At 38.7% G+C, this 16,964-nt stretch overlaps 1 protein-coding gene across 2 annotated transcripts; it reads left to right on the plus strand.

Annotated features, from left to right (window-relative positions):
* Positions 1–4,032: 4,032 nt before the first annotated feature.
* Positions 4,033–16,219, plus strand: LOC139698986 (retinol dehydrogenase 12-like). Of its 2 annotated transcripts, XM_071597979.1 has the most exons (6): positions 4,033–4,196; positions 7,601–7,867; positions 11,873–12,031; positions 12,204–12,323; positions 13,977–14,184; positions 16,063–16,219. In XM_071597979.1, the coding sequence occupies exons 1-6, from the start codon at positions 4,070–4,072 to the stop codon at positions 16,214–16,216; spliced, it is 1,035 nt and encodes a 344-aa protein (XP_071454080.1). In that variant the 5' UTR covers positions 4,033–4,069; the 3' UTR covers positions 16,217–16,219. The 2 variants fall into 2 exon arrangements, with proteins under 2 accessions (XP_071454080.1, XP_071454087.1); XM_071597986.1 differs by lacking the exon at positions 12,204–12,323.
* The last annotated feature ends 745 nt before the right edge of the window (positions 16,220–16,964 follow it).

The following is a 16,964-nucleotide window of genomic DNA, read 5'->3' on the forward strand; positions in this document are numbered from 1 at the left end:
GCGAGGGGGGAGCAGGAGAAGCGGGCGGGGGGGGACCCCCGCTAAAAAAACCAGGCTCCAAATTGCATCGAAAGTTAGCATCCTATAGAGGCTGCTAACTTTTGCACCTTGGAAAGATTCTGCCTGTGCTAACTGGTGACCATCTGTCAACTGCCTCGAAAGCCGAGGAGATGGGATTTCCCCACGCCGACAAGGAGGAAGAAACATACGGGTCATAATCCTGAAGGAGAAGTCAGGACATCCAAACCTCAGTTCCTTCCTGTGCTAACAGGTGACAATCTCGCTATCGGCCTCAACAGCGGAGGGGGTGGATTTTCAGGGCATTCAGATGCACAGTAACTAAGACAAAATTGCAGGTCCTTGTAGGTAGGAATTGTAGGTAAGTCTGGATTGAGAGAAACGGCAAAAAAACTGCTACATCACGGGTATTTACGGCTGCTGTAGTTTTCCCTGAGAGTAGCAATGAAAAAGGTTTATCTAGGTGTAGAGAACACTGAGAAAAAATCTCTATTGCTCCTACTGGGAGGTTTGGTGGCTGCTTCTCTCAGAAAAAAATATGGATAAAATTAAATGATGAATAATTATTTTTATGTTAACTGATTATAAGCCTCGAATAACGAATTATCATGCGTGGACTGGAAAGAATGAATGAACAGTCATTGATACACGAGTAGGAGTGGAATGATCAGCGGGGGATTCCGGAGGGTGGGGGAGCGGGGCGTGACCCACCCCCCGGCACGTCTTCAATCATATGATATTTTTCATTCGGCTCCAATAAATTTCTTGACATTACATAGCACCGGAAAAAAACGAATTAATTAGAGCTTCACAAAACTGTTACATTTCAATCCTAAAACTGACTTCAGTCTTCTCCAGCCCTGCCATCGATGATTGATTCTGGTTCCGCCACTGGGAATGAGACGATAGAGAAGCAGAGGAAATGATTTAAGAGGTTGTGGACCAATCTTAGACGAAGCCAAGAGACGCAGACGGCTGAGGTGTTTCAGGAGAAGTGGAGAAGAAGGCCTTGGTGGAAACAGGAATTGGGGAGGGAATTGCCGGTGGAGTGAAACTCCTCGGGTTGAAGGTGAACGGGTTCATCCAAGGAACACTGGGTCACTCGGGATAAGATACGAGTCTCTGGACGGAAGGATTGAGTGTACATTTTGGACCAAACTATTTGTCAAATAAATCGTATCAACTATTTAATCGGCAGCGTGGGGTACCAGGTATTTCCTGGGCAAATATTACCATTATTTAATCCTTCAGTTTAGCAGGTGAAATTTTCCGAATGAAATGGAAATTTCCGTAATTTTCCAATAAATTTTTGTAAATACGATTGGGTTATCACTTTCTCTAATGAATACTTCAGTGCTACTGCTGGCTCATTCCGGGGTTTATCTTGCCAAGAACTCAGCCAATAGAAGATTAAAAACACTTCAATTACCTTTTGGCATACAATAATTTCTTTGGTTTTTTACATAATAAGCAAACTGTAACGATTATTTTTTTAGGATTGTCAATATTTAATTGTCAGTAGTGGATAGAGAGCAGTCCTCTTACGATGCATGGTTCCTTCCAATTGATACCATTCGCCGTTAATGACTGTTTGATATGAATAGTGATCATATCAGAGGTTAGACGTATCAAGAATGGCTGAGATCAAACGACACTATTACGGGAATAGGCCTACGTGTGACATTCGCATTGAAGAAGTCTTCCGATTTTGCGCATCCAGTCAAAATTGGTCCTTCGATTATGTCCGCATATTTTAAATGCAAATCCTGGTTCCATTGAATGTTCTTGGTGGGTTAACGTTCCTCCTAGTTATATTTTCGTCCCATATTTGAGGGCCAATGGTGGGAAAGCCCCTTCCTTGTCATGCAGTTTCGATGACGTTTTTTCTCATTTTTGACCATTTATTTTTATTCGTCCCTTTTCTCGTAAATACATAATTTTTCCTTCTTTTACCTCCTGCTCCAATGCTTCTATATCATCTATGCACGCATTCGTCGAAAACAAATACGTGTTTGCATTTACGTTCGGAGTTCACAAAGCATACGAGTGTGAGTGGCAGTTTTGTAACCCGAAGTAATTTCATTCCGCGTCGCTCAACGTTTACCGAGTCCATGGACCATTCTGGGGCAAGATTTTAGTAAAAGTTGATTTTGATCGTTCACCTTCACCGTGAGACCTTGATGGTCCTGACCGACCTTGGTATTCAACTCTTCGATACAAATGTACTGAGCAGGAATGACGAATCTTCGCTGTTTTTGTATGAAATTGCTGTCATTGCCATGCGCTGAGAATACAATTTGCCCAATTAATGAAATTCCCTCCTGATTGACCGTCCAGATTTGAGAACAAAAAAAATTGATTGCGGTGCTAAGTGACTTATTAAGGAATAAAGGAAAAGAAAGAGAATTGAGGTCATCCGTTCGATTTCCTTACGCGAATTCTTAGATTTAATTTTGTCTCGTTCCAAAACACGAGAGTATATATCCTTTTCGTAAATTATTAATTATTTAAAGTAAATGTCGTCGATGTTTAGTCCCTGAGAGGGACTATTTTACTCTTCAAGAATGTAAGAAGGACATCTAGTAATATTTATGGGTAAAGGGTATCTTGTAAGAATAAATTAATGCGGCAAATATTGTACGTATAAATAGAAAAAACTAAAGCGGAGATCATCGAGTATTCTGATTCTATTCTATAGAGGCTTTTAATCATCCCAAAATACGAAAATTTAATATTTAATTTTACGAAGTAACATTTGGGGTTCAGACTGGCTTAATGAATCATCTCTGTTTATTCTCTCAATTTCGGCGGATGCACCAATCTCTTACCAACGGACATTTTCAAATAACTGTTTTAATATGTTGGAATCATGCAAAAATGTATTCACATACCTCTAGCCATGGACTATGATCTTGACATGTTGGAAAGCAAGATTTATGAGGTCCTGTGACGCCAGCAGCTGTACTGGCAGAGAGTCTAAATGTGGATATAAAAATGTCAGAGGCTGTGTGTAATTTCGATCTTCACTCAACAAGAACAAAAGCAGAGATTTCCGCAGAAAAATTCCACGCTGAACGGCTTACCCTTCTTACCTGTCATCGCGAATTCTTATCTATGGTGCAGGTGGGAAGTGATATTTCTTTTTCATTACAAAGTATGTGCACTTCAATCTTTGTTTGAATATACATATCACAGACGAGAAGTGCCTCGGAAATATTGTTTTAGTCTAAATTATCGGAAAATCGTGTATGCATAGTTATTTGGCAAATGATCATTCAGGTATTGAAAGAATTAAAACATTTACGCTTGCCTAAATATCGTTATCGAAATATTTACTTTCAATAATTATTTTGAAAATAAAAAAATAACGATTCTTTTCAAGTACAACGTGCCGTAGAAGTTTTTGTTCGCCCATTTCCCCAAACTTGACGGATTTTACTGATGAATAGAATGCATTAAATGAGGAAGAGGTTTATCGTTTTTTTGTCCTAGATATTTTGCAAATATTTAATATACCATTGTTTATTATGAATAAAAATTTTAAAAAATATGGATTGCGATTAGCTTCCTTAGATTGTAATCCATTGCGCAGCGTCAAAGTTAGTCGTTGGCTGCAAAGTCGACCCTCTTCACTGAGATAGCCTTTTGAGTGATATTGTCAAGTTGAGAACAAAAATAGAAAATCACTTCAATTATATCTCTCATGACAGCCTACTGGATGTGAGCTAGAAGAGACCTACGCCATAAATAAAACATATTCAGAAATCATAGCCATAAGTCAGAAATCATCCAAAACCTACATCCACGAGCCGACTGCATATTATTACCGTGATGCTAAACATGCTCGATTGGTTCGCCAGGGATACGAGTTTAGCCCTGGCAAAATACCTTTGCTTCCGGGACAATTATTTATTTCACATATCGCCATATCATCTGTAACGGCGACATCTCGCACTATCGTTGAGACTTTTATCAATTTGTCTGATGACAGCTCCCTCACTTACTTTTCAGTTCGACGGCACCACTGTGAGACGTCGCTCAGCCAGAAAAGATGGGTTTCACCGGCTATTTCATGCGGAACTGCAGCAACAAGGAGAGGATGGATGGGAAGGTTGCCGTCATCACGGGATGCAACACCGGAATCGGACTGGAGACTGCGAAGGGATTGGCTCTGAGAGGCAAGTGCAAGGAAGTCTTACGGCGGTCGAAATCTCGCTGCATTACGCATGATTTCAATTTACCACCAGCTAATCATTTGGCGATAGGCTTGCATCACGGATCCGAAGAAGAAGAAGTGCGGAATTGGAATCAATTTTGATGTGTTGAACCTCTTAAGGCAAGTGTTTCCAAACTTCTGCGTCGTGGCAGAGAGGGGAAGTGGCCTCGCGATATTCAAAGACAAGAATTAAAAAAAAGCAAATTACTGGATATTTTGATGTTTTGTCAAGTAATTACAATTTTTTCGCACCGTTTTGCTGGGCCAGTCAGTGCTCAGCATTTACTTCTCCTCAACAAAATTCTTCAATCTTTAAACAATTATTAATTGCAGTAGTAACTCGACTTAGGATAACTTTTTGAAGTACTCTGATACTACATACCGCTGTACTTCTAAGACCCAACTAGCACGACCCAAAATATCCTTAAACACCATGCTACATTTAAAAATAGCTCATTTTATTTAGCTCGGCATACCTTCTAATAGTTAAATTAACAGCGTAATTTAAATCATAAAATATATAATAATTAATTACAGTATTCCACAAATTATTTTGTGGGTCGCGGTAGTCCGGTGGGTAGAGCGTAGGACTGCTGACCGGAGGGTCCCAGGTTCGATTCCCGGTCAAGGCACTCTGGGCACCTGCAGCTCCACCCAAGCTAAAGTGATTTTTCGGGTACCAGGTCTTCCTGGAAAACCATAACCGGCACAGGGAAAGCCCCCCTACCCTGATGTGTGAATTTTCACACGCCGTATAGGGCTTAGTACTGGGTGATATCTACCATCACCTACAAAACCGACCTTCGTAGTTGATTACTGCGTGTGTGTTACAAAATATTTTGAGTACATGCACTCATTATTCGTTTCTCAAGTGGTCTGTTTTACCGCCATTGTTCCGACTCGAAGGAGTGAGCGATGAATTCTTGTGACAGAAGAAGATACCATTGAAAAGATTGAGAATTCTGTTTAAATAATATTTTGATAATGTTGGAAAAATTGAATTAATTAGCATTGTTTTGTCAAGGGTGTACGCTAGCTCAAGCGTACGCTTGAGCGAGTCCGAAATCCCCAAAAAAAGGTTGGAGGATAGCAAATCCACTAACTACACGGATTCACAGGGCAAAAACTACATCATTGAGTGCAGAACAGTGGAGAGCTAATTGGATGATATGCGTGGGAAATTGACAGATAACGCATGTAGGCGATCGTAAAGTAGGTCCCTTACATATTCGCCATTTGTGGGCTTATTCAATAGACATTGTTATTATTATTACTTAATTCTCGTTGCAATTAGGCAATTGTCATGGTGGCAAGGGCCAAGTCTGGTCAACGGTCACTCTTACAATGCACATACGTACACAAGAAGAACAGATATAGAAAGAGAACATGACGTAGAGGAAGATAGCTTAGGTCCAGGCATAATCGACGATGTGATAGAGAGGGCATATAGGGAGATGAAATAAAATAAGACCTTGGGGATGGACAGAATTCCTGCGGAATTACTGAAAGGTTTAGGAATATGCGGGAGAAAGAGTCTCTGTGGACTGATTAGAAGTATGTATGAGGAAGGAATCTGGCCGGAAGATTTTCCTAGATCCGTGTTAGTTCCTATTTCGAAAAAGGTAATACCTACATCATGTGAGGACTACAGGACAATAAGTTTGGTACCCCACGCAGCTAAAGTTGTTCTTAGGATCATAAACAAAAGGATAGAGAGTGAGGCAAATGATTACTTAGGGGATGATCGGTTTGGGTTTAGGAAGGGGAGAGGTACGCGTGATGCCATTGCAGTAATGAGATTATTAATGGAGAGGAATATAGAATACAACCAGGAGGTATTTGCCTGTTTCGTAGATTTCGAAAAAGCGTTTGATAGAGTGAATTGGGAAAAACTAATGAGTATATTGCAGAAAATAGGAATAGATTGGAGGGAAAGGAGGCTAATCCGCAACCTGTACATGTCTCAGACTGCTCTGGTACGATTGGGGAACGGGGAGTCCGGATGGGCAGTGTTAGGAAGAGGTGTAAGGCAGGGTTGCCCATTATCACCGTTGCTGTTCAACCTGTATGCAGAGGAAATGATTAAAGAGGCGTCGCAAGAACTGGAAGTAGGAATGAAAGTGGGAGGGGAATTCGTAAAATCAGTTAGGTTTGCTGATGACCAAGCTTTAGTAAATCAGTCAGCCAAGGGTTGGAAGCATTGCTCAGCGAATTGGAAACTCAGTACGATAGATATGGAATGAGATAAATATCAATGAAACAAAGTTTATACGATTTTCCAGGAAGAAAAAGGTGAAGCTGAACATTGAAATAGGAGGGAAAAAACTAAAGCAGGTAGAACATTAAACTTATCTTGGAAGTGTTTTGGATCAACACGGTCAAAGCAGCAGGGATGTAAAAACAAGAATCGCTCTAGGAAAAGAGGCATTCACAAGGAGGAGGGAGTTAATGACAGGGAAGTTGAGTTTGGGTGTTAAGAAATTACTTGCTAAAACTTTGATATCGAGCGTAGTTATGTACGGCGCGGAAACAGTCACTGAAGGAGGAGGAGGATAGAAGTAGGTTGGAGGCTGTTGAAATGTGGGTGTGGAGATCTATGAAGAAGGTGAAATTGACCGAAAGGTAAGCAAATGAGGAAGTTTTACGCATGGTGGGCGAAGAGAGGGGTTTGTTGGGAGAGACGCAAAGGAGGCAGGAAAAATGGATGAAGGGCATATTGTTCGGCAATGGGATGTTGGAGACAGTCATAGAGGGGAGAATGTTAGGCAAACCAGGAAAGGGAAGGAATAGGATAGGGATGTTGGACGTGATGAAAGGAGGAAGGGAGGACACAGTGATGAAGAGGGACTTGATGTAGAGTAGGTTGCCGGACTGTGTTTTGTTAGGAGTCACAAAATATTTATTCGGTACTTTTGTCCATGCAAAACTGACCGGTAGATTACGAGTAGTTTAAAAAATAATAAATATGTATATATATATAAAAATATATATATTTATTTATACATATATACACACATATATAAATATATATACGTGAATATATGTATATATATATATATATATATATATATAATTAAATGAATACATAAATACGTACACATTCAAACACGAAAACCCGTCATATGGCGAACAAATATTCATTCACTTAGAAATATATAAAAGGAAAAGGGATAGGAACACATAAAGGACGAACACATGATCGTCCTTTTTATGCATTTCTATCCTTTTACATTAACTCATATATGTGGATACAAGTTAGAGCTGACAAAATATTATTTGCAATGCTGAGAAGTAGGTCCTTTCGGTCATACATTTTTGCAAGGCACTCATCTATCTTTCTCGTAATTTTCCTTTTTTCTTTCTCAGGATGCCGAGTGATCATGGCTTGCAGAAACATTGAACAAACCAATAAAGCTGCAGAAGAAATAAAAAAGGCTGTGAGGGAGGCTCAAGAAAAAGATAAACGGAAGGGGAAGAATTCCGTCGGTGATGGTGAGGCGAGTGTCCAGGCAAACGCTGACGCAATCGTCGAAATCTACCAATTAGACCTCAGCGCCCAGAAATCGGTGCGGAAATTTGCCGAAAAAATACTTGAAGCAGAGCCACAAATTCATCTCCTGATAAACAACGCGGGTAAATTTAAGTATCTTTTGTTTCATTAAAGGAATAATGTTTCTCTTGTCTCTCTCTCTTTATATGTTAATGTATGTGCATGTATATGTGTGTGTGTGTTTGTGTGTATATATATATATATATATATATATATATATATATATATATATGTGTGTGTGTGTGTGTGTGTGTGTGTACATGAATACACAAACATGCCATATATATATATATATATATATATATATATATATATATATATATATATATATATATATATATATATATAGTAGTAGTAGTTTTGAGGGGAGGCGACCGACAGCTAAGGTCATTTGCGCCATAGGGGAAGGACAGGAAAGGATGAAGGGTGGAGAGAAACCCGGCGTCGGCATTAGCCTACTCTTTACGAAAGGCGCCAAGGGGTCCGCGGCTTAACGTCCCATCCGACGGACGGCGTACTCACTCAAAGTGCCCTCCACAAAGCACCTCAAGTAGGGATCGAGATACCTCTGAAAAATATTCAACACCGCCGGGATTTGAACCCGCGCCCTCAGGGTGGGAAGCCAGTACGTTAGCCCCCGCACCATCTTGGTCCCCATATATATATATATATATATATATATATATATATATATATATATATATATATATATATATATATATATATATATATATATATTCACACGTAAACTTACATTTATAGGTATATTTATACAGATAAACATATTTTATCATTTCAAGGAGTGATCATAAAAGATCTGACTTTTTCCTGAGCAAACCGTTCAACGGATCGAAACGAGACACAGTGCGTCATCTAGCGACTCGTTTGATGACTACAACTAGCGGTGTTGAGTTTGTTTGCGCCGAGTCGTTATGCAGCAGCAGTGATACATGTCTTAACCTGTTCGTCGCCGCGTGCAACGGCAGCAATGAAGGAGCTAGAGGAACAGCGTGTGTGCGTGTAATTTTGTTTCATACTTGGCAAAAGTGCTACGGAGGCATGTGGAATGATTCAGCAAACCTTTGTTGATGAAGCTATGAGTCGAAGCCAGTGTTTTGAGTCGCACAGTAGTTTTAAATCGGGCAGAGCCTCGACAGATCACGATTCGCGAACGGGGCGGCCTTCCACTTCGACAGAGCCCTACCACGTCAAATTATTGAACGATTTGGTGTGGGCAAATCGCCGTTTAATCGTTAGGGAGGTAGCAGAGGAAGTTAGCATTAGTTTTGGTTCCTGTCAGGCAATTTTGACCGACATTATGGGTATGATGTGCATCGCATCAAAATTTTTCCCGCGGGTGCTGACTGATGAAGAGAGACAAAAACGTGTGGACATTTGCCGGCAACTCCTGGATCGAGCCAATGCCGACCCAGAGTTTCTTAAAATCATCGTAACCGGTGACGAAACCTGGGTTTACGGTTATGATGTGGAGACAAATGCCCAGTCCTCTCAGTGGAAAGGCCCTCATTCTCCGCGACCAAAGAAAGTTCGCATGTCCCGGTCCAATGTGAAGGTCATGCTGGTGCCTTTCTTCGATTGGCAAGGGCTGATTCATTACGAATACGTTCCTCAAGGTCAAACCGTCAACAAAGGTTTCTACTTAAATATTATGAAGAGGCTGAGGGTCGTAGGGAGCCGAAAGAGGCCGGACACGTTGCGTTTCCACCACGATAACGCGCCGGCTCACACGGCGCTGATCGTGACAGTTTTTCGCCAGAACCGGAACTTCCGTGATCCCGCAGCCACCTTTCTCTCTAGACGTGGCCCCATCCGACATTTTTTTGTTTCCAAGTTAAAATCAACCTTGAAAGTGCCCCGATTCGACTCTATTGCGGGCATTAAAACTAATTGTATGGCGGACCCGAAGATAATCCCTGAGTCGGCTTACCGGGCAGGGTTCGAGAGCTGAAAGAAACGTTGGCAAAGCAAAGGATGCACGTTCTTGACATCCATATTAGCAATACCTCACGTGGGAGATCCATTTTCATTTTTTACACATTCATCACTGGCGATTATTTTCAATTATTTATAAACTAGGTAGGTAGTGAAAACATGTGGCGCGTTGTCCTTCCACGCAAAATAACGTCTTTTAAAAATTGAAAACGCTTCTGACTGCAGCGGCATTTACGCAAACCACGTGCACTGATGGTGCATCCATCTGTGTTTTGTTTTCGTAAAGAGTGGCTGGGCGTTTTAAGCTCGGCCGTATCTTTCCATCTTTAAACACTCCCAGTACGGGTTTAAAAATGGGTGAACTTAAAACTTGAACGTACTTCGTACAAGAACGACTAGTTTTTGTTAGGAGACAACTTTTATTCCCCCTGAGTTGTACAGTAGATTTTGCGACTACTACGGTGTTTCCAGAAACGTCCTCGACTACCGACTCAAAAGTTAGATATCTTTTTAGGTATTTTAGTACCCTGCAAGCCACCGCCAAGGTGTCTGGAAGGGGGTGAATGCACACCAGACTAATTTTGACCTGAACATGACCCTGCTGCGGCCAGACAATGTTATTATGATTCCTTATCGTTCGTGGAAAAATGACATATTTTATCTGTCTGTTTTACCCTTAATCTCTCTTATTTTATTGACATTATTTCGCCTGCCGTAGTACGATAGGGGTAATAATACATTTTCAACATCAGCACAAAAGAGACACCCTTCCAATTTATGCAAGAAATTTAAACTGTAATTTAATTTTCGCTCCGTGAGTGATTCCTTGCCTAACTGCTCTAATATTTTGGATACGCTACTAAATTTATCATGAAAATGTTTTAGCAACTAGCTCTACGCTGCATGCGATCCAATTTGCCAATCAATCCAACTTTGTGAGGATTCCATATATTTGCAGAATATTCTAATTGAGTCCAATCCAGTGAAAGATAACATTTCTCTTCGATATTTTCTTCATATTTACCCATTAATCTTCTAATAAATCCTAATTTAATGTTAGCATGTCCACTTATTCCCTGTATGTGTTTCACCCTGGATGGATCGTAAGTGAGGGTACCGCCTAGGTATTTAATCGAGTCCACACATTCCATTTCGGTGTTCCCAATGCAGTAGGCGTTCAGGAGGGAATTGGCTTTTTTCCAAATGTTCATCACTACGTACTTTTTTAAGTTTATTTCTAATTGTTAAGTGTCGCACCAGCGTTGTGTAGCATTAAGGTCATCTGACAAAGCTGCTGTGTTCTCAGGATTACGGATATCTCTGTAAACCACTGCATCGTCGGCAAAATGAACGTATCTTACTATTGACAACGGAGTCAATGTCATTAACATATAGTAGGAATAAAAGAAGCCCGATGACTCTTCCCTGGGGAACACCTGAAGTGACTTCTCTTGCATTTGAGCTGACTCAACCTAACACTACTCTTTGTAATGGACCATTAAAAAGTCTTTAATCCAATCCAGGATATTTTTATCTATTCTATAAAAATATCATGGGTTGGTAAGTAAGCTGCCAGCATTTGCAGAGGAATTACCTGGATTTGACCCAAGAGACTCTCTGGTCTGTCACTGTTTAATTGAACTAGGCTCCCCTGGGACTACACCTAAAAATAACAGTGTATATGGAATGATAAGTAGCAAAATGGAAATTTAAGTAATGCATTACAAACATTCTAAAGATGTTCAACTACTCTCCTAATGAAGTGATCATGAGAATTTTTTTCCATTGCAAAAAAGATCATTAATGTGTGGTATTCCAACAGGAGGCTTAGGACCAAGATTTTTATATCTGGTGACTCAGAACCCTCCACCCTCAGTTACCTCTAAGTTGTGTAATTTATGGGGTGCCAGATTTTCCAGGGAAACGACAAGTGCCACAGGGAAAGGAACTTGCTCTTCCCTGTAGTAGTATGAGAAATTTGCTCACAGTGGGGAATAGTATCAGGTGAGATCCACCCTCACCTATCAAAACAAACCATTGGACTGATTACTGTGGAAACTAATCCTTTGTGCTCAGTCACACACATCTATATGGAATGGAAATAAAATAAAATTCTCTGCTTTTGTATTACTCAGGAGTTATGGCAATCCCAAGGAAACTGACTGAGGATGGATGTGAGTGGCAGTTTGCTGTAAACCACTTAGGGCACTTCCTGCTTACTTGTCTATTACTGGAAAGAATATGTAACACACCTGGAGCAAGGATAGTTAATCTATCATCTGTTGCCCACTTCTGTGAGTCTATTTTCATCTCTAAAGTAATTTAGAGCCCAATGCCCCTCTGCTAATTTGTATTTTTTTAACCAATGAAAGAGTATAATCTTTGAATATTGTAAAATAGATTAAAGAGTACACAAATGGCTATGAAAATGATGCTAATAACCTTTTTGATTTCAATCCTGAACAGTGGGGAGCATTAACTTTGATGATATGAACCTGGAGAAAGAATATTCTCCAGTTGGTGCATATTGCCGGAGTAAATTGGCAAATCTATTATTTACGAAGGATTTAGCAAAGAGGCTTCAAGGTAATTAATATAATCTAGATGCATTATTAACTATAAATTAAAAACTGTCATATGGACAGAAACTTCAACACATGCTATGAAACTGACATGATTCCATTTGAAATGCAAAAAAATGGCCCCCCCCCCCCGTCCTAATGAAGTTATTGGTACTTTTTATTAGATTATCTCAAAACAGCCGGGCAGATGAATGTCAAATATGCTTTGGGACATGATAAAGCACCCTATCTGTGTAAATAATAATTTGTAAAAGTTTTTTTTATCTCTTCGTGCTTTTGTCATACTCCATGGAATTATTTTTTGAACTCATGTTCCTTGATTGTTCCTTTTTTCACAAGTGTACATAAGTATGTATACCTATTCACTAATACAGTGAATCAATGGGTGAATTGATTGTTCTTTTGACTGTTTATGAATTGGCCTCAGTCAACAGACTTCTTTACAGCCAAATGTAAAACTATTTTTGGTGCTATAATTTATAATCATAAAAGTATGATACCTAGAGTAAAATTATCATGAGGACATACTTATTAATAAAATTCTGAATATAATTTCATTGGCAAAAATCAAAAAACTATTCCAATAGCCACAACATAGCTGTATGTTTTTAAAGCACCATGTACCTCTAGTAGGAGAAAATTTTGTTATGCTTAATTGGGGAAATGGTACTCAACCACAAAATAAATTATTTTTCTAAGGAAATAAAGTCGTATGAAATCAAATGCCTGAGAAAAAGATTGATTGAATTTGAAGGAGGAAATAAAATGCAATAGTCAAATTCAAACATTAGTTTTGGCTCTCCACTCAATCCATCAGCTAATCTGTCCAAGCCTGCACATTTCTTTTCTTTGATATTCATTATTTATTATTTCATATATATTATTGATTGAATTCTTCAATGAGATATTTTCATTTCATCTCTCTTCTGTTACTGAATCCATCATCTATCATCATTCATTCATTTTGCCTCAAAATGTATCAGACTTAGCTCTTCTTCTTTTTCGTGAGATTAATTTACTCTTTACCTCCTGGTAGAAGAGTTCTGACTTGTTTAATCTATGAATTGTATCTTTATTCCTCTCTTGTGATACTACATTTTCATTATTTCTAATTGTTTTTTTTGTTTTAATTGTCCAGCCCTCATCATGAAAGAGCAGCGTGCAACAGATATGTCTTGTAATGAAGTACTTCCAAGCTTGCAGGCTAATGTTCCCAGCTCTCAGTAGAATTCCCTACAGATAGAATGGCTATCCTCTTTACCCAAGCCATTCCATTAATTCTGCACTTATTACTTACCTACTTTTGATTCTTCCAATATTGCTGATTTGGATTCCCAAGTAATAATACTTTCCTAATTCTTTTGCCTTTCCATTCATTGTCTTAATAATGGTGTTGCTCTGTACTCTTCTACCACACACAATAACCATCATTTTATTTTCAATTTCATTAATTTTCTCTTTTCATTTCATCACTTCCTTGGTTATTAGCAAATAATTTGCATTGTGTATTCAATACACATTCATAGATATTGCTAAATTAGTGTTTATATATCAAAGACTATTTTCCTACCACCATTTACAGATGATTGAGAAGACATTATGATGGGTATTTAGTTTCATTCTGGTTAAATTGTTTGCATATTTCATGCACAAACAGGCACAGGAGTCACCACTTATGCTGTACACCCAGGTATTGTTGCAACAGACATGAGCCGACATTTCAGTCGCACTTTGATACCAGGATTGACATGGATATGCCGCTGCATTGGCCCATATTTGGTACAAAATTCAGAACAGGGTTGCCAAACAACTCTGCACTGTGCCCTTGACAAGAATGCAGGAAATGAAAATGGGCTTTATTACAGGTAACTGCTTAAATTCCATACTGGTTTACAATTGTGTAGAGTATTCTGTATTCACCATGATTTAACGGCCAATTTTTAATCTGAATATCACTGGTCACATCTTCATATTCTTTTCCATCCTGTGCTAAGACCTTAGCATATTTCATGCGGATAGTTTCTTCAAGTATCATGTTCAAACACCCCTTTAAGGTAGCCTTTTAAGTAGGTAGCGTAAGAGAGTTACCCAACTTGAAAATTAATTATGTATATGGGTCCATCCAATCATTATTGAAAATGTTGACTCAGCCATTCGAAAAAAATTTAATTAGCAGTATTACAATGTGGTCAAATAATTTTGTTACTCACTTTAGCCAATATTTTTGCATATTCATTCATTTAAATGTAAACAATATATTAAACATTTTTTGAAGTTAAAAAGAACTGGTTAGATTACTCTATGATGAGGAGAGTGCAGAGATGTCCCTTCAGGAGGAACTCATTGAAGCTTTCCATCAATGGGCCTAATTTAAGTATGCATTTACATTGTTTCACCATTGAAATATATAATGGGGGTTTAAACTTAAAGGCCAACTTTCTAGATATTAAAAATGTGCTTTGGAATGCTTTGTTAGAAGGATTGAGGATATCACTGGAAGTTCTGGTCCACTTCATGTCTTATGTGCTGGTTTGAAATGACACTCTAAATAACAAGAACTTGATGTCCTTTCAAGAAGATACATACTGAAGTAGAGATTAGCCACAGTACTTCTGAAGTATGGAAGCATTACCCCTGACAAAAAAGAAAAGTACAAAGATGTGTGCAGATCTCTACAAAATTAGCATCATTTTGCATTCCGTAATGATCTTTGTCTGGATAGATGAAATAGAAAACTTTATATTAAATAGGAAATAATAAGATGGACGAATAGTTTTGGCTTAGGAGATGCAGGGCTTTTCTCCCATATTACCCACCATGCACTAGTCCTGATTGCTTGAAATCTGGGGATTTGGGGGACTAAAGGCAAACGGGGCTTCGTCATATATGAGTAATCAGCATTTACCAATACGATGACAGGGATACCATTTCCTTCTAGTTTTTATTCTTCATCGGCTTAAATCAATGGTTTAAGAATATATCTCACTATGGATCTGAAATTTAAGAAAGCAGCAAAAATACAGGTTTGTATAGCGGTCCTTCTAAATGGTCCCTCTTTCCCCTATGTGAAAGAACCCATGCCATCATTTAACTACCTTTGGAAGCATTCATTGCATTCAAACTTAAGTAACTTATTTCTTGGTCCATACAATGCATTGTGTTTTTATAGGCTAGAATTTATAATCAATATTTGAATCACACAAAAGAGGCATAGGGGTGACATCCCTGGTGATTCTATTCAGGAAGTACTTTCGAGGAATATTAAAACTCTATTACTTATTACTGACTCAGCACATGAAATTTGGAGTAATTTTTGTAGCAAAACCAAAGTTGTGCCTAGTAAAATGTGATTTTATCAAAATTTGTAATAAAGGCCATTCTTAAAGCTTGATATGGGGAAAAAAATACTTAATAGAAAGTACCTATTTTTACCAGGTAATCTGCTTATGTATTATGGGTCAAAGCAATAAGCTAAATCATATACCCCCTGCCCATAAGATGTAGGTTGATTTTGAACCACATTTTGCAGTAAAAAGTATATTTTATCACCCAGAAAATATGGTACAACACATATCCTACTAATGGAAGAAAGGTAACTTAGATGGAATCATTTAATAATAATTTTTAGCTCATAAACAGATTTATTTGATTTTGGAATTGCAGTTAAGTGCATAGCACTCCATTAGAAAATCAGGTATGCTGCCATCAGCAGCAAATTAATTACCTACCTTTCTACTTTTCAGTAATTGCCAACCAACATCCACAAGCGAACAGGCAAATGATCCAGAACTAGCAAGGAGGTTATGGGATGTAAGTCTTAAATTGGTTGGTCTTGAAGTGGATCCATCCAAAAATCTAATTCGTAAGCATCAGTCCACTACCAGTACCTACATGTGAGATGAGTGAGTATTTTGTGAAAACAAGTTATTTTCTTCAATTTATATGTATACTATATATATGCACACCTGTATATTATTATTATTAAGTAATCTACTGGTTAAGGTAGGTTTTGGATGGACACAACTACCAAATAACTAACTTTTTTCCCCCAAAAACTTCAAAATTGAACTCGTGAATATCACTAATATAGCTACCAACAATGGTTTCAACCCCAAACTAGTTGACACATTACTACGGAATAAACAAAAAGCAATGGTCATAAAAAGCATTTTCATATCACAGCCTGCAGTATCTAAAGATTTTAAGTGGTGCTCGATCCCGTTTCTGGGAGATCTTTCATATAGGATTTCCAACTGCCTACCCACCTCACTCAAAGCAGCCTTCTACCCACCCATAACCCTCTCCAAACTTCTAGCCAATGAAAAAGACACCCAGGATAGCCTTCTCAAATCAGGCATTTATAAACTGAAATGCGAGGATTGCAACAGCGTTTATGTCGGTCAGACCGGCAGGAATATCAAGTTACGGGTCAAGGAACACGCTAGGTGTCACAAAAATTAGAATAACAACTCTCTCTTCGCCAAGCATTTACTAGAATTCGACCACAGCAGTGACTTTGTCCCAGAGATATTACACACACTCCCAAAAGGATTAAAAATGGACGCTCTCGAGCAATTAGAGATTAGAAGGCACTTGGTGAACCCCAACACGACACTTTGTAATGAGCAATTATTCCCATACCCCT

This window comes from Hetaerina americana, unplaced genomic scaffold (assembly GCF_022747635.1).
Source record: "Hetaerina americana unplaced genomic scaffold, ioHetAmer1.1.p SCAF_10, whole genome shotgun sequence".
In the NCBI taxonomy this organism is placed as follows: Eukaryota; Metazoa; Arthropoda; class Insecta; order Odonata; family Calopterygidae; genus Hetaerina; species Hetaerina americana.

Bases quoted from the DNA above. Each gene is read 5' to 3' on its own strand.
- LOC139698986 (XM_071597979.1), top strand. From the start codon at position 4,070: ATGGGTTTCACCGGCTATTTCATGCGGAACTGCAGCAACAAGGAGAGG. The intron at 7,868-11,872 runs GTAAATTTAAGT...TGTATTACTCAG, and splicing joins TCTCCTGATAAACAACGCGG to GAGTTATGGCAATCCCAAGG. The intron at 14,185-16,062 runs GTAACTGCTTAA...TCTACTTTTCAG, and splicing joins GAAAATGGGCTTTATTACAG to TAATTGCCAACCAACATCCA.